Source organism: Colius striatus, chromosome 7, assembly GCF_028858725.1.
Source record: "Colius striatus isolate bColStr4 chromosome 7, bColStr4.1.hap1, whole genome shotgun sequence".
Taxonomy (NCBI): Eukaryota; Metazoa; Chordata; class Aves; order Coliiformes; family Coliidae; genus Colius; species Colius striatus.
In genome coordinates, this window is record NC_084765.1 from 25,162,859 (window position 1) to 25,179,883 (window position 17,025).

At 35.8% G+C, this 17,025-nt stretch overlaps 1 protein-coding gene across 4 annotated transcripts in view; it reads right to left on the reverse strand.

The window, feature by feature from the left end:
- The window catches only part of THSD4 (thrombospondin type 1 domain containing 4), a 345,093-nt gene that overhangs the window by 47,443 nt on the left and 280,625 nt on the right, over positions 1–17,025 (reverse strand). For all 4 annotated transcript variants that reach the window (XM_061999825.1, XM_061999823.1, XM_061999824.1 and 1 more), the window contains one exon: positions 14,380–14,584. In XM_061999825.1, coding sequence (XP_061855809.1) covers positions 14,380–14,584 — 205 coding nt within the window. The remainder of the gene's footprint in view (positions 1–14,379; positions 14,585–17,025) is intronic.

The following is a 17,025-nucleotide window of genomic DNA, read 5'->3' on the forward strand; positions in this document are numbered from 1 at the left end:
TCTGTTTGGAATATAAATATGCAACACCTTCGGTAGCACCTTCAATTCTATCTGTGTTGTATAACCCAAGACTTTGCAAAACGTTAGCTTAGTTTATCTGACATAAAGCATGGTAAAACAATATCTGTACTTCAGACTCTGAAGTACTTTAGACCAATTCAACATGTTACTATTAACATTAAATATTTGCTTGAAATTCTTATCTGCACAGTGTATTTTTAAGGTTTGAATTTGCCAGAGTCAGCATATAGGCAGGCCTCAAGAATCCCAGTATTCTATTATTCTGCACCATTAGTGAAAGCAGAAATTTCAGCCTTACAAGCGGTGGTATCTTAGAAAGAGAGATGAACAAGAATAACTGCAAACTCAGACATTAAGAGCTGGTTTTTAGTTTTCAAGGAAAGAAAGCCATAGGATGGCTGCTTTATGCTGGAGGACGGAAGAAAATGTACAATCAGTTGACAACGTGTAAAAGTTACAATTTCTAGTTAAAATATATATCCAACGGGAATTTGACTCTACATATACAATACTGTAGTAATTTTAAGACACAGGTATAACTGACTGAAGGAACAACAAAGGACTTGCATATAAGTAGATGCTGCAGTCAGTGCTTACTGTTCAATCTCTTAAACTCATTCTACCTCTAGGACAAAATGAAAATTCAGTGAAGGAAAATGGCACAACTCAACTGTGTGACAAGAAAGTAGCATTAGTCCATGACTAATGACACTAAAGTAACAACGAAAATCTGCATCCTCAGATGTATATACAAAATATACAAAGCAAATACTGAAGTAAATTTTATACTTCATTACACAGTAGTATCAGCTCTGTCACTGTATTTCTTTGTTTTAACATACAGCACTCTCAGATTTAGATTCTTACCTTAAAACCTAACAGATAACTTATTATCTAATAAGAGTAAGTACAGTTGAGAGTCTCTAAGCTTCTTTAGAGACTGATCATTAACACCTGAAGAATTCAGAACAATGGAGATGCATCTAACTAATCCTGAATCCTAGCTGGTTCCAATATGCCTGATTCTGGTTTGACTTCATAGGAATCCTAACCACATTACCCTTGTTTTCTGCTGAAAAGAAATTATGAAGCTGTCAGATGTGGAAAAGGCTTCATCAATTTATCTCAAGAAAAGTGTTAAATTGCTATCACTTCATCTGCATTAGAGATGCTACTGAAATAGAACACAAATGCTTTCATCCCATTTAACACTTCATGTTTCCTCCTCTTGAACCTTTAGATACATTCCTAGATTGGAAGAAAAGTATTCCATTTGATTTCACCCTCACTTCCAAAGTGAGCACAGTGGAGATGGAAATGCTAAAATAGTAGCACACTTTCCAAACTGAAAAGAAATAGAGAACAATGAATTTTAAGTCTTTCCTTGCTTTGTTTCCCATTTTAACGTTCTGCTTCAGCCAACAAAATCTACATCAGGTCCACGACTCTGACAGGACAGAGTATCAAACATCCTAAGGCGTCAGACTTGCCTAATTCTCCATAAACACAAAGTAATGTTCGTCTTCCAAGGTGCATAAAGTCATATTGTTGTTTTCTTAAGCATTTGAATCTCTGAAATAATTGTCTGGCTTTATTTTTACAATAACATTGTGCTCTACTTGTTACTATGCTCATTTCACAGTCTGTTAACTGAAGACAAATAAAGGCAAAGAACAAAGATGCAGGCTGTACCATTCTAAATCGCTTGTGAAAACACTGTTTCTGTTTTTTTGTATGGTCACAGGACATACTTCTCCCTGGGTTCTGGGTACATATCTCTCCTGACACGAACTACCACACGCAGTTTGTTATAAAGAAGGACTCCAAAGGCCACTATCAGTCCAAGGTAATTCAAGGTTACTTCAAACATATTAATAGAATTTCCTAAGTTTACCTTTTTTTAACTATCTATAAAGTTCTGGGCAAGATACTAAATTACAAATACAAGACACTTCTTCACAAACTAACAGAATGGAATTAAATCCTATATTTTCCTTCACAGTCCTCCAAAATCTGTCTTCTGTACAACTGTTCAGAGTTGAGCCCACAGTAAATGACATGAGAAGGAACCCTCTGTTTCATTCATAAACCAGTGAACCTTTGCTTACAAATAACTGATAAACTTTGTAGTTTCAATGCACAATACCTCTCCCTCTAATAGAGTTAACTGTTGGTACTTAATAAACTAAGTCTGTTGCTCATTAGGAGTGTACAAACAGTTTCAAAACAATGCACGAATAACTGTTTTGAACTCAAAAGCTTTAGGAACGAATGACAATGCATTACTCAGACAAGGGTAATTGGAAAAAAGAATTTCTCACTGTATTAATAGATACAGTCTGAAGAAACGGCCAAATTCTTAAGATTACATGCTTTTTTCAACTGCCATATTGGAGATATTTTTTCAAAAGTCCACTTATGTAAAAATGCAACACAACATAATAATGTTGGAAAGTTACCATCTCTTTAACAAAAAATTAAGGCTGCATCATGCTTCCGTCTTTTTATTGGCAGAAGACAACTGATGAAAGGTATTGTCTGTTAATAATGTAAATTTAAGCTCAAACCAATCCCTACAGCTTGATCTTTCCCTGCATTAATTAAGCTTGGGAAAGGAAAGAAAAAGTGTCTGGTAAGAACAACAATAAAAATCAGAGGGAACTATCATTTTGAATATATAACAACCTCTTCTAGCTCTGCCAGACTCTTAAGGAAAAATCAATACTGCCAGTCCTCTGGAATCTGAATCTAAAAGAGAAGGATGAAGTGTTATGACAGAAATCCAACAGTAAACTTATAATTCCATATATTGAAGGGATCATTATTCTGCAGTCTGACTGAACATCTGCACCCACATTATACACTAAGACGTTGCCTCAGGTCCTTACAAGCAATTTACAAGACAAATGATGAGGCCTCTTTTTGCCAATAAAAGCGTATCTCTTTCCCAAGTTTTCCAAAGCTCTGGTATTGCTTATCATTTAAATGTTCACATGCTCTGGTTAGAGTCCCCCTGCTCAACAGAACAGCCCTGCGCTTGCTCCTCCCTGAAGTTCACCTCTCATAACTTCAGTGAAACTGCTACACAGAATCCTTAAGTTACATTCAGATGTACTCTGTACCAGCTATAGATAAAGGTGTTTATAGGTGCAGAGGGAACAGATGCAGCCTCATGTCCTAGCAACCATGCCAACTGACTGTATGCTGTCTCAAAGGTGTGTATTATTTCCTCAGTAGAAGTGCTCATATTTGTTGAAGGTTGGTGAATGACGTGGACTAAAGTATCAACTTCTTAATGCAGATTAGCTGCAGTTGGACTGTCATGCCCTTAATAATTCCATGTATCAACATTTTATGGTTACCGGTGGCCAACAGTTACTCAGTTTTTCTATCTCAAGGTCCCCAAGTCATATCTAGATTAGCAGTGCAAGATAGTAACCTTTGCTAAGTAGCTCACAAAAAGCAGTTTCATAATCTCAGGGCAGATATTCACTTGACCCAGAACTCTCAGCTGCAACACCAAAATTTTGAGAATTACAGCAATTTGATTATAACCCAAATGTATAAAATAAATGGAGCCATGACTGTGAGGTAACTACTGCTGCCATGGGTACAAATATGAAAGGAGGATTAGGTCTATAAGGCTTCAAAGTACACAAACTTTTCTAACACAAAGTGTTTGAAGTAATGTTGAATATAAAACAAAGACACTGAGCAAGTAACAAAATCAAGGACAAAGTTTAGTCTTCCTTGACTAAGTTAATGACATAGTCTACAAATCAAGTTTTAAATCCCTATATACTGGGGATTAGAAAAGACTTGGAATTCTTTCGGAAGTTAATGCTGCAATATAAAAATATTCTCTGCAGATGAAATCTCTTTATTTGATCCAACCATGAAGCCACTAATCATGTAGAATTTCTACTGTGTGATTATTTCACTGAAAGGCATTTTTAAAAGGGTAAGAAACAAAAATGCTAAAACTGAGAAGTTCAAAGGGAAATAAGAGAAGCAACAGGAAAAAAAAAAGATAAAAATATGTTTCTTTTACAGAATCAGACAAAGACGTAAGAACACATTCTATCTGACTAGATCAAGGGATGCTTAAGGAACAAAGAAAAGTTTTTCAGTATCCAAAAGAGAATTTTGCTCAGAATAAAATAAGATTAGGGAATCAAAGAATGCTGCACAGCAATGTCTATGACAATTGAAACCAGGTTCCCAACCCTTTTTTCTTAAGTTTTCTTGTGTAGCATTCAAACAATGATTTAAATTAGTAACAATCTCTGCTCTTGGCATGAAAAGGAAGAAATGTCTCTTAATGTGATTTGGGAATTTGCCTATGGATAGTTTATTAATTTGGACTGAAACTGCTCATTCTTTATGTATAGCTAAGAGTACAAAACTAATTTTCAATGAAGAGAAAATTAATGTATAGGACCCACAACTAGCAAGGTAATGTCACTATATCTTGATCACAATTTTAAAAAAGCACATCCTTAGTCAAAGTAGTGTTTACACTACTGAGCAAGAGAATATATATGAGGGAATTTGATCAAGTCACAAAGTTAATGATTTCCAAAGAGAACATGACATGTCCAGAATGGTCTCTGGTTGGCCATCTTAGACACAAAGAAAGGAGTGAAAGCATAAAGCAGTTGCATAGAGAGAGGAGAATCCCCGTTATTGAATATTGGTCAGTGCCATGAAATGTATGCATCATAAGCCATTGAATTAACACACACTGTATAGAAGAGCTTAGATTTTTTAAAAAGCTTTGAACAAACCATGTGTTGCCAATGTGCACTAAAATCAAAGTTTAAATGAGCATTTTCATGCAAACTACTTGATGGTTTGGTCATCAACTAGAACATTAAAATAATCTGAAGCTTTGAGATCTAAGAAGTTCACATTAATTGGGCTCAGATTAATAAAAACTGTTCAAACAACCCATCTCTTTCATTTTTTTAACGCATTTTCTTTGAAATTCTGCATTTGTGTTCCTTGGTTCTGTCCATAACTGGAAACAGAAGTATAATCAAAACACTGTGAGAAAGGCTGAAATTAAAGATTTGGGGGTCTGACAAGAAGCATGAAATACTGAAAATTTTGCACAGTCAGCTCTCCAGAGGCTTCCAGGCCAAGGGGGTTTACAAAGTTATATAAGCAACGAAATTGCTGTGTGCTTTACAAGTCAAACTAAATAACCAGCCTTTCTGAGTTTCCTCTTAGTATTTTGCATACTTCTCTTTATCCCTTTCCTTTCCTTTCAAAACAACATTTCTATATTGCAAGGGAATGAAAAAAACATTCATTTAATACAGAACTTATGAAACAAGCACCTCAGTGGGACTCGCTCCTGGCTGTTGTTCCGATGATGCATTCACAGGGCAGATCATCAAAGCAACAGCAGGCTTCAGCTGGTGCACTGTTGTACTGTAGCTGTTTTTCTAAGAACATTGCTTACAAACAATGTTTAAAAAAATAACAACACCTCTGTCTGATGATAGAATGAGGAAACATAGTAAATGAAAACATGATTCCTCTAAGTTCTAAAACTGGTCATAACTGCTGTCATCAATGAGCAGTTATGAGCCAAAAAGCCTAGCCAATGACTGCTGGAGAGAAACATTCATATTCTTCAAGATGCAGAGAGAAAAGAATGGTCAGGAACCTGTTCATGTGGAAAAGCGGCAATACAGAGAACTGTCTTAAGAGATTCAGGATAGATGGAAAGCCACTAGTCTCCCAAGCCAGTAAGCCAAGCTTCTTGCTCAGGACTACAATTTAGGGCTATCTGTCAGCACCTCTCCCATGATCAGCAAGTCAGGAGAAACTCATTTAGAAGTTCAAAGCGAAAACAGCAATGGTAAGTGACATACAGAAAACTGTTTTGTAAGACAATGGTAAGAAGCTAAGATACAGAATTTAACCCAGTCATTAAGGCTCAAGCACTTCCCTGAGGCCAGGGGAAAGAGCACTTCCCATCACTCAGGCAAGTAACAGGGTCTGCCCTTTTTTTTTTCTTTTTTTTTTTTAATATCTGACACTTAATATACCAAAAAAAACCAGAATAAATCACCTTTTGAGAAAGCATTTCTTTTGTATATTTTCAAAATGTGTCTGGAACCCTACAGACCAATGCACAGTGTTAGATATTAGCTGGTTGTTTATGAAGCCAGAAGGGAAAAGGTTACCTTGGAATTTATTATAATTAGATAACCTTGCCAGAAACTCTAAAATGTATTATTTAAGCAACACCAGTACTGAAAAAATATATGGTCAGCAAAGAATAATGTCCTAGGTATATTCTGGTTCAACTACAGGTCATTAGACTAAGTAAGACCCTTGTACAACTTGAATTCAGTAGAGTTGAATTCATTAACACCAAGGTTGAATTTCATCCAAAGTCTTAACAACTTCAAGGGTTTTATAAGACATCACCCTAGCCAAGTAATACATGTTGGCTACAATAAGACATTTACTTCAGTGAAAGAAACTCTCCCTGAAGAAAATCAATCTGAAACTATTTTAAGGACAATAATTCAAAGAATATGTAAATGTAGGTGTGTGCATGAAAAACCAGGCATCTTCATAATGAACTTCAGACAAGAAGTGTTAGAAAGATAGCTATTCGATGTTTCTATCTGTCTTAAGATACTGTCTCCTAGAAGTTTTTAAACTTTTTGCATTAGAAGCAAATTTATGACAGTCTTGTGACAGTAACTTACTCATACATGCATTATCCTCAAATGTAGGATGAACTCCAAAGACCAAATACTGACATAACCTGCAAGGACTTCAAGTAGCCCTGTATCAGATAAGTGAAATCCCCTTTACAGCTTCAAGAGTGTTCACACTGGATTTTAGATTGCCTCCCATCCTATATCTTATGTGAAGCTGTCATTATGTGATTCTTCAGTCTTGGATTTTTCTGGTTTTGCTCTTTCAAATCCAACTATTATTTCATATTGTTTCAAGAAAGCATGATCTAGTAAAGGGTTTTACAAGTGAAAGACCCTACATTCTCCCTGGCTTCATGTATCCCGTCACCACAAAAAACCCCTTCTAAATCCCCAAATGAACGAACGCACGTGACAACACATGTACAATTGAGGCTGGAAAGCACAACCAGTGATCTCAATTGTCTTGTAACCTAGCATTGTCTTTTGGGAAGGAGGAGTTTAATAAATAGAGTATTATCAATAATGTGATTAGTATACAAAGACTGTTAAACTAACACAGTGAATGCTTCATCCTAGCTAAGACATTTTTAACAGGGAAAAGCCACACTCATTGTGACAGGTATATGAGAAAAAAAGGGCAATATCTAGACTCAGAATTGTGACAAATTCTTGACAGAATATGTTTCGATGATTTCTGTCATCTCCAGGCATAAAATAGACTCCTCATGCCTCTTCATTATTGTCTTGAATTCTCCAAACAAAGTGGTAATCAGATTGGCTATGTTGACATAAATATTATGACCCAAAATGTGAGTAGTTGTAAGCCCCACATCCACTGAAATTATTGTTTGCAGGGGAAGACCATGAAGTGATCACAAATCATCCATGTAAACAAGTTTTGACATAACACACTAACCACAATATTGTGCTTACTTTTTGGCTTACGGAAATGCAACTTATTGAAAGTGTCAGGTCAGTATACGTAATTTAAACATAATTTCTGAAGTAACTGTCAGCAATTAGTGTAATATTAACTCATATGCACAAGACTAAGTAGTTGCTAAAAAATGTGTTTGTCTAATTAGATTCTAAGCTTCTGAGCATAAAACAACAGCCATGGAAAAGCATGAGACAGATCAGTACTGAGGCTGTTTTAAATCTATGTTGAGAAAGAGAACTCTCTTAGTACACCTCTGTTAGTTTTGAATTAAAGCATGTCCATGCAGAAAAAAATTAATTCAAATTACTATTAATTTGGATGAGTAAGGATCTACTGGGACAACTCAGGTAGAAAGCAGCCATCTATGAGAGGTGGAAATAGGGGCTGGCTTCTTGGGAAGAGATGATCAAGGGTATGGAACAACTTTCATATGAGGAAAGGCTGCGGGAATTGGGGCTGTTTAGTCTGGAGAAGAGGAGACTGAGGGGGGATCTTATTAACATTTATAAATATCTAAAGGGTGGGTATCAGGAGGTTGGGACATCCCTTTTGTCTACAGTAGCTAACAACAGGACAGGGGGTAATGGGATGAAGCTGGAACATAAAAAGTTCCACTTAAACATAAGAAAAAACTATTTCACTGTTCAGGTGAGGGAGCCCTGGCACAGGCTGCCCAGAGAGGGGTGTGGAGTCTCCTTCCTTGGAGGTCTTCAAGACCCGTCTGGACATGTTCCTATGTGACCTGATCTAGGTGAACCTGCTTCTGCAGTGGGGTTGGACTAGATGATCTGTAAAGGTCCCTTCCAACCCCTACCATTCTATGATTCTATGAAGCTGTACATGTGAGAGAGAGACTCTTAACTCTAATGTCTAGACTCACACAGAGGGAGACACAGTCAATGAATAATATATATATACCACAAGAAATACAATGTTGAAATCCTTGTGGGCATTTCACAAGTCCAGTACAATAAACATACATAATAGCATAGCTCTGGGTTTTAGCACTTTGTAAACTCAAATGAAAAATTCGCAGATTTTGTTTCTGAATAGAAATATAAGAATTATCAATGGTTCGTTGATAGCTCTTACTACTTATTTGGGACAGTCACTGAACTGCATGCACACATAAACACTGTAACAGAAGTTTACTACAGATTCCTAGTACATAAAGTAACTGACAAAACAGAAAAACTCTCCTCTTCTGACATATTCTTATATGTTCATTCCAAGTCCTGAAAATTCAAACACACATCCTCTCTTCTCCATATTACTGTTGCAACTTTTTTGCATATAAACTTTTAATCTTGTAAAAAATTTCAAACAAAAATCATTAAGAGCAATTAAAAAATGTACATTTGAAAATGTATTAATTGAACCAATTAGCACCACATAAAGGAAATAAGTGCTAATATATCAAGTATAAAACTTCTCATATCATGAGGTGATATACCAGTGCCTCCAACAATGTATATCTTCTAAATTCTCTGCCAGAGTTCTAATCTTATTTATTTGTTGCAAATTTGAACAGCTAAACTGATTTCAAAATGTTATTTTAAGTTCAAGAGCTGCTAATAATACTTCATCACAAGACATAACTGTTTGAATGTTATTTGCGGCAGGCAACACTGAATCAAAATATTTTTTAGATAATCTTTTAACAGTTCCTTTAGTATCAGCCACTGTTGTTTTCATATGATAAACTCCTTAAACATATATTTATATTCAGGCACACCAATATTCACATGAAGGCTATTAACATATCTTGGGCTTTTGTTTAAAAAAATATTAATGTGTAACTCTTATTTTAATCACAAATGCTACACACTGGTATGTGCCAACTGAAGATGGTAGAACAGCAGAGTATCATTTTACAGAAGGCAGGGGAACCTGGTTAGATGCAAAGATCTCACCATCTCATTTAGTGGCAGAAATAACTTAATTCCACGAAAACCAAAATTGAAATACATAGCCTGTTCTCTGAAGGATCTGTAAAGAGCTTTACAACTAACAATTAAATGAATTTCACTATGAAACATCTTTTTAGTAAATAGTATTCAGGTAAGGCACAAAATGTAAAAAAAAAAAATCTCAAATGTGCACACTTCTCCTTTCATAAGATAGCTCATAACCATCTGCTGCCCGCCATGGCAGGCGTTATGTCGGGTACCATTTGCAGAATTGAATCTCAAAGCCATATGACTTCAGATTCAGATAACTTCTCTAGAAACAAACTGTAGCTTGAGTTATGGGACATGTCCAGCTTATTTTCAATCAGAATAAGTTTGTTACACATGGTAAGCATCTTTCAAAACTAATACATTTTCAATCACTGTATCTTTCACTCTGGTATTAAGCTAAATTTTAATTTTTACTATTGATACCTCCTTCCCATCAGATTCTCTTGCTGTTTAGGCTGTTGATATGGATAACAATCAACTTCTTTGAATTAGGTTTTCAAGACTCAACATGCAAAAAAGCACCTTCCAAATAATCAGTTTGGATTCATGTCATTTGGCTTTGAAATGTTGCCGTTATTCCAAATCCCTACCCCAAGGATGCTGAAGTATCTATGTTTAAAACCACATGTTTTGCAGCTTTAGTTGTGCAACATACTGGTCCCACTTAAGGTATTATGGTCCTACTTAATTCAGTGGCAAGATTCCCATTTCAGTGTATGAGAACTGGCCAGTTGATGATTACCAGTGGGATAAAAGTATGTCTTTGTCTATTTTCTGTACAAAACTAGCATGTGACAGAAGTGCTTTGCCAATGGAAAAGTCTGTCCAAGGTCAGCAGTTCTGTTGCTGAAAGGTCTAACACATCAGCCAGTAAGAAAACATTGCTGAAGATTACTTTAAGTAGCAAGTAATTCTGTACATAGCTCAGGACTGTACAGCCTATAGCCTTGAGAGACTATGTCTAAACTGTAATATGTAGCTTTTGCTTCTGATTGTACAAAAAAATGCTATGTATACAGATTGATTAATACATTATTAATTGTTATTAATATCTATTACTTAGCAGTCCAAAACTGGACTGCTTTGTTTCTGAATATACACACACAAAAGAATATGTTTCCTGAGGAACTTCTGATCTGTATCACAGCTCTATTAAAGTTAGTTCATTTTGGCTCATTAAGAAACATAAGTTAATGTCACAGGCCACTCTGACTGTTGAAATATTTTCCTTTACCAGATTGATATTTTTCCTACAGTAATGATCTTCAAGAAATGGAAAATCTAAAATTGCACTTGGAGGTGGTGGTGGGGGAGGGGAGGGAGAAGAATTGATTAGGTTTGTGCTGTATAAAATTAATTCATTTGAAACCAGGAGAACACTTAAAAAAAGAAAACATAAACAGAAGAAAAGGGAAACAATGTTGTAGCAGGTTTTTAAGGTATACAGAAATAAGGCAGTATGGATCATTAGATGCACAAGAAATCTAGTGTTTTGTAGGTTTTGTGAAAAGTTAATGATGAAGTTACATGAACAACTAGGTGAACCACCATTGAAACAGCCTGTCTCCTTTAATCTGAATTCTGACTATCTAGATAATGTTCCAGAGACACTAAAACCTTCATATACCAATGTCATATTCTTTCTTTTAACAGAAGTTCATTGTTTTCAAGTAGGAAGAACTTATAAATGTTAGTCTGCAATCACTCCAACCTGTGTGCAAAAATTGAAAACGCAATACTTAAAGTAGTGAAACTTAACAAACTACCATCATATCCAGCATCCACGTCAGAACTTTGCTTTTTACAAGGGTCACAGGTTTTGCAACAATGAACAATAGATTACAACAAAAGAGATTACAAAAGCAATATGGAGAAGTTTTCAACTGTTTGGATGACCTTTATCTTAGTGTTAAACTCTTTGAGTAAGAAACCTCACATTCTTGTCTGCTTTTTCCAGCACCTCCTGGTTTTGCAAAAATATCTCCCCGTGAAAACACACTCTCCTGATTGCTCATTTGCTTATCCCTTTTGAAAAAGCAGAGAAAAAATGTGGAGCTTTGTAAAAATTAATGAAACCTAGAAGAATGTTGCTTTCAAGCAGCTCTGATGGCTGCTCTCTACAACTACCTGAAAAGAAGCTGTAGCAAAGCAGGGGTTAGTCTGTTCTCCCTAGTAACAAGCAATAGAACAAGAGAAAATGGACTCAAGTTGCTCCAGACGAGGTTCAGGCTGGATAATAGGAGGAATTTCTTTACTGAAAGGGTTATCAAGCATTAGAATGGGCTGCCCAGGGAGGTGGTGGAGTCACTGTCCCTGTGGAGCTGTTTAAGAGAAGGTGAATGTTATACTTAGGGAAATGGTCCAGTGGTTGACAGGGCTGGGACAAAGGCTGGTCTTGATGATCTTAAAGGTCTCTTCCAGCTGAAACAATTCTACGACTCTATGACCTGAAACTTCAGTTTTGCAAAACACTTAACTATGTGCTTAAAGGAATGGCTACTGGGTCCTTTTTCTTGTTGCTGCTCTAGCATAAGGACAAGTTTAAGATTTTTTATTTCCTTCAAGTTAAAGACTTTGTTTACTACCATAAATATAGAGAAACCAGTAAATACCAGATCTGAGTCACAAGTTTCCCAGCTCTACCAGTGTATGGGCTCTATAAAAATGTGCATGTCTAAATTTTGAATGCTTTTATCAGTGAGAAATTTGTGACAACATATATGCAAAAAATAACCTCCCAATTACCATTTCAATTTTCCAATAAATTGATTGATAAACCTTTCTCTAGTTTCAGTTTTCTGATCTGTTAGAACATGTTCATTCCATTCCTGGTGCAACTCACCTGCTTCAATAAGCCAAGTTTGTCATATAACAGTGTAAGCAGAGTGGCTGGAGTCCTTCTAGCTGGGAACTACAGACTCAAGAATTCCTAACAGGTGAAGAAGCTGGCAGACTAAATCCCTACCAGTAGTTTTAAAATGAAATATATGCAATGGACATTAAAAGAAAGAAAGAAAATATTATAGCATGAGGCTCAGGGGATAAGGACGTAAGGAATAGCATGGGAAAGAAAATCTTTGCCACTTTCCCATACATGTCTACAGTCTGGTTATTTTTAAGCCAAAAATGTTACTATTTTTCCATCCTGCCCATTCCAAAAATGTTCAAGTGGCTTAGGGCATTGTAACATAGCCAAGGGAATTTTTCTGCCAGCTGTTTTCAGATGCTAGCACATAAATCTGACAGAAAAATTATATTAGTGAAAATTATATAAAAAAATTAGTAAAAATTATATTAGTAACGTGGCTACCTTCACTGTCCTGCCAAGTAAGCTGACTTCTCACCCACTGTCTGATACGGAAGCTCTTCAGATAGAATTATGTTTTTATTTTGTCATCAAGTTAGTGTTGACAGATGCTATACAAACTGTTCACGTGAAAAAATGCTAGTATATACAGGTGTATGTAACATTTTAACAACACGTTTGGATGAAACCAAGACAAATTAGAATTGATAAGATCACCCTACAGAATTTTCAGAACATTTTATTTTCTTGAACTGTGAGTAGCTTATATAATTTCTCCACTTTTAAAGAGTCCTTTTTTTGGGTAAAATTATGGAGCTCACCTTACACTTCAGACTATTATCCATGATAAATTCCCATCTACAGGCAAATGTTTCTGTAGAACTAACTACAGCTCCAACGGAAAATCATGAGAAGCAAACAGAGAAGTAATTCAATAATGAGCACTTCGCTTTCTTGTACCTGAGCAGTAGCTGAGATTGTTACCAGCTAGAATTAAGATAAAGCAGCTCTCAAATGAGAGTACTCTCAAACTTCCAGCACAGCTAAATAGTTGTAGTAATAATTATAGCAAGCTAGCAAGAAAGGCCTCATGTAGCTCCCTTTTTATTATTTGCTACGGTGATTTTAAAGAGAGATCTAAAGATGGACTGATAGACAAGGGCAACGGTCAGGTTTTAAAAATCTTAACTGACTCTCTCTCCAGTTCACTCAGCAGAATTTGTCTCCAAAACAGAAGCATAAATGTAGGCAAACGAAAGGCCTTGTAACCTGGGAGTATGAGAGGTTACAAGAGGGAATGGAACAGTTCACAAATGCATACATGACAGACAGGTCTGCAGAAATTCCAGTAATCTCTCATTTGCTGCACACTAGACAGATCTAGAAATATACCAGAAGATGCTATGTTGTCAATATAAATATTCCGGGATCCTCTATGGTTTTGAGTTAAGGACCTACTTCAGAGTAAACATTTATACAAATGACCTTGTATTCTGTAGATAGCACCTCAATATCACATTACTTCAATGTGATTTCGATAAACTTTCACTTTAAAAAAGTTGAAATTTCTAGGCAATCAGAAGATGTTCTTTTCTCCTCTGGCAGCTTTGATACAGTTTACATAAATGAGTATGGCACTTGGCTGGATTCTTGACCACTCAGAGAAGGTTAATGATGTGGGAAGCATAATCACCACAGTGGAACCAACTAATAGGAAACACCAAAGCCAAGTCAGACGGATAGAGAAATAGATGGTAACAGGTCTATGGAGCTGTTCATGCGAGATCAAGCTAGAATTATAATCTGCCAGTTAGTTCTGATCAAAACACTTGTTTAGTGATTTTTTCCCCCTCTCTCTTCTCCTCCCTTGTTCTTGACATCTATTTCACACTGCTTAGAAGGCCTTTCCTGGCATAACCTCCACACAGTTGCACTAGCACACAAAGAACGCTTTATGCAACTTACCCAAATAATTGTTGCTCTTTGACATCTCAGTAATGTTGATTTTAGTAGCTCCTTCAGGAATTTCCACTATCTTGTGGTAGCCAAGATTTGTTAGCGTGTGCTTGAAAACTCCAGATACAACCTTGCAAGCAGTGTTGTCCCCTCCACATATTCCACACTTGTCAATCACCTTGTCTGAACCCAGGTAGTCGTCACAGCCAATGCTCTGCAAAAAAACCAAAAAGACAAAAAACTTCTTTTTCCAAGATCTTAACAACTGCAGATTTCAGACATAAGAACCAAGGGTAGTATGACTTTTGGAGAACACTCAAACATGAAAAGGTTTTCTGAATTAGCATTTCTGCAATTTCTTCCTTTGTTGTTCTATATCAAAAAGGCAACAAACCCCAGAGGTTTTGCAGAGCTGAGGATGTCAAGCTAGCCAATAGGTTTTTCAGCCTGTTACAAAAAATGCAAGAACACACTAAAGAACAATAATGCATCAATCATTGCTGATTACATCCTCCTTAGTTGAAAGAAAAGAATCCCTTAACATCACAGTTCCTGTAGCTGCTAGCCAGTAAAGAAGAGCTATGATTTTGTTATGATCCAAAACAGGCTTTTTACAAAAGCAGAACTACTTTATATATAAAGTATCTTCTTAACCTCCTCTTTGAACATTGAGTCTATTCTCATCAAAAGAGGTTTCTGAAAAGTTTATACTGTGTCTAGACAGTTACAGAAGCAGTCCTCTGTTAACTGAGTAGAAAATCTTCGTCCCACTCAGAACATCCACTTGGACAGGATAGTTTAAAAAAAAAAAATCATTCAAAACAATGTATACTAAAGAGCAGAAAAAAAATTGTTAAAAAGATTTGACACAAACCAGAAAAAATAACCTTTCCAACTTATTGCATGTAAAAGTGCACATACTGTAGAGACTATCTCCTCTTTTACAGAAACATTTCTGTTCATTGATCTTGCTGGTTTGTATTTTCAGACTTAAACATTTATGACCAACACTCATCATCTGTCTATATGACTAACTGGCACATGCAGAAAAGAACTTCTCATTCTCATTCAGATAAGAATGAAATATGACATGATCCAGTAGAACAGAAGTTTATCCCATATTTTATGAAATGTACTAATTTGATGGAAAATGTTCAAAATAAATGACAGACTATTGTTCTATTACTTCAAATCACCAAAACTACTTGCAAATTCTTGCAAAACTCTTGATGAAAAAATGGTTAATTACTGTTTTATGATCTTTCCTGGTTGCAAACATTTAAATAAGTGTGAGAAGAGAAAGTGCTTTTGATACCACCAATTTACAATATAGGGATTATCTTGAGCCTTGGCATCACTGTATTCCTTTCCTATTCCTAAAATTAACACTTGGCTCTTGCTGAGAAAAATGTTCCCAATTGCAAATCTGAGTCTGCTATGTTCCAATATAAATATTTAGCACCCGACATCTTTTTCATGACTATCCAAGAAACACAGATAAAACCATCTAACTCATCATTGCCAGGATCATATGGAGTTTGACAATGATACTTGTTTGTAGTCATGAAGCAAGACAGTGAAGAGTATTCCTGAGTACTCTGTGTTTCACAGTTGGGTAACCTGATAACTAAAAATCTGCTCCACCCTATCAAATCTGATGTGAGTAGATTGTTGCATGATTTCAAAGAGATTTTAGATTCAAGTAGAAACACTTGGTTTAATATCTAGCACATGCATTGCTTGGTGGAATTCTTAAAAGTCAAATTTTGTGTTTTGTCTTAAAATGAATGTTACTACTAACAAAGTAATGCATTTGCTTAAACATAAGAATTACAAATGTCACTATATCAAATCATGCAATATGATTTCAGACCTGCTAAAATAATCTGAAAAATGTGCATGATCTAAATTTAAGACAACTGTACCCATTAACTGTTTAATTTCTGTATTAGTCCTCCTTGAAGGACACTTGGCTGAGGGTATTTACATTTTCTCTATAGTTTGTTTTTTTTTTTTGATGGAAACGTAGTGGTACTTAGCATCAGCCTATTTTATACCGTGCTATTCAGAAAACTTCCACTGTCAGCAAGTTGTTTGATGGAGGGAATCCTTTCAAGTAGGATGTGTTATACAAAATGAATTTCTGGCATAAATGTTTAATGGTGTTCTCCATCACTAATGAGTCCCACACAGGTTAGTAGATTTTTTTTTCCTCTTAGCAAATAAAAAGAGAATAGAGAGAAGTGTGTTTTATTCATTGAGACCATAATGCAGAACTACTGTGGTTCAGTCTGAACAGAACTACTTTTCACAGAAGAAACACAACCCATCAGTAAGAATGGGATTCCTCTGTAGGAAAGAAATATAAAACCTGTTTTAAACTTACATGTCATTCTTAGTCAAATGTTGACTGACATACAAAGCAGTTGTCAATCTTTGGCTATACCATTTGGAATTCTTCCATATAGGGTAAAAGCCACCTGTGTCACAGAAAGTGCCTGTAATGTTTAAATGCTCTTTCATACAAATGACTGAAGAAGATACAATGCATGAATTACCAGATTCAAGGACCTAATAATCTGAAACCAGCAACAGACAAAGAAGAAAAAGCCACATAACTATACAAATAAGATAAATTATAAGATAAAAAAGAAA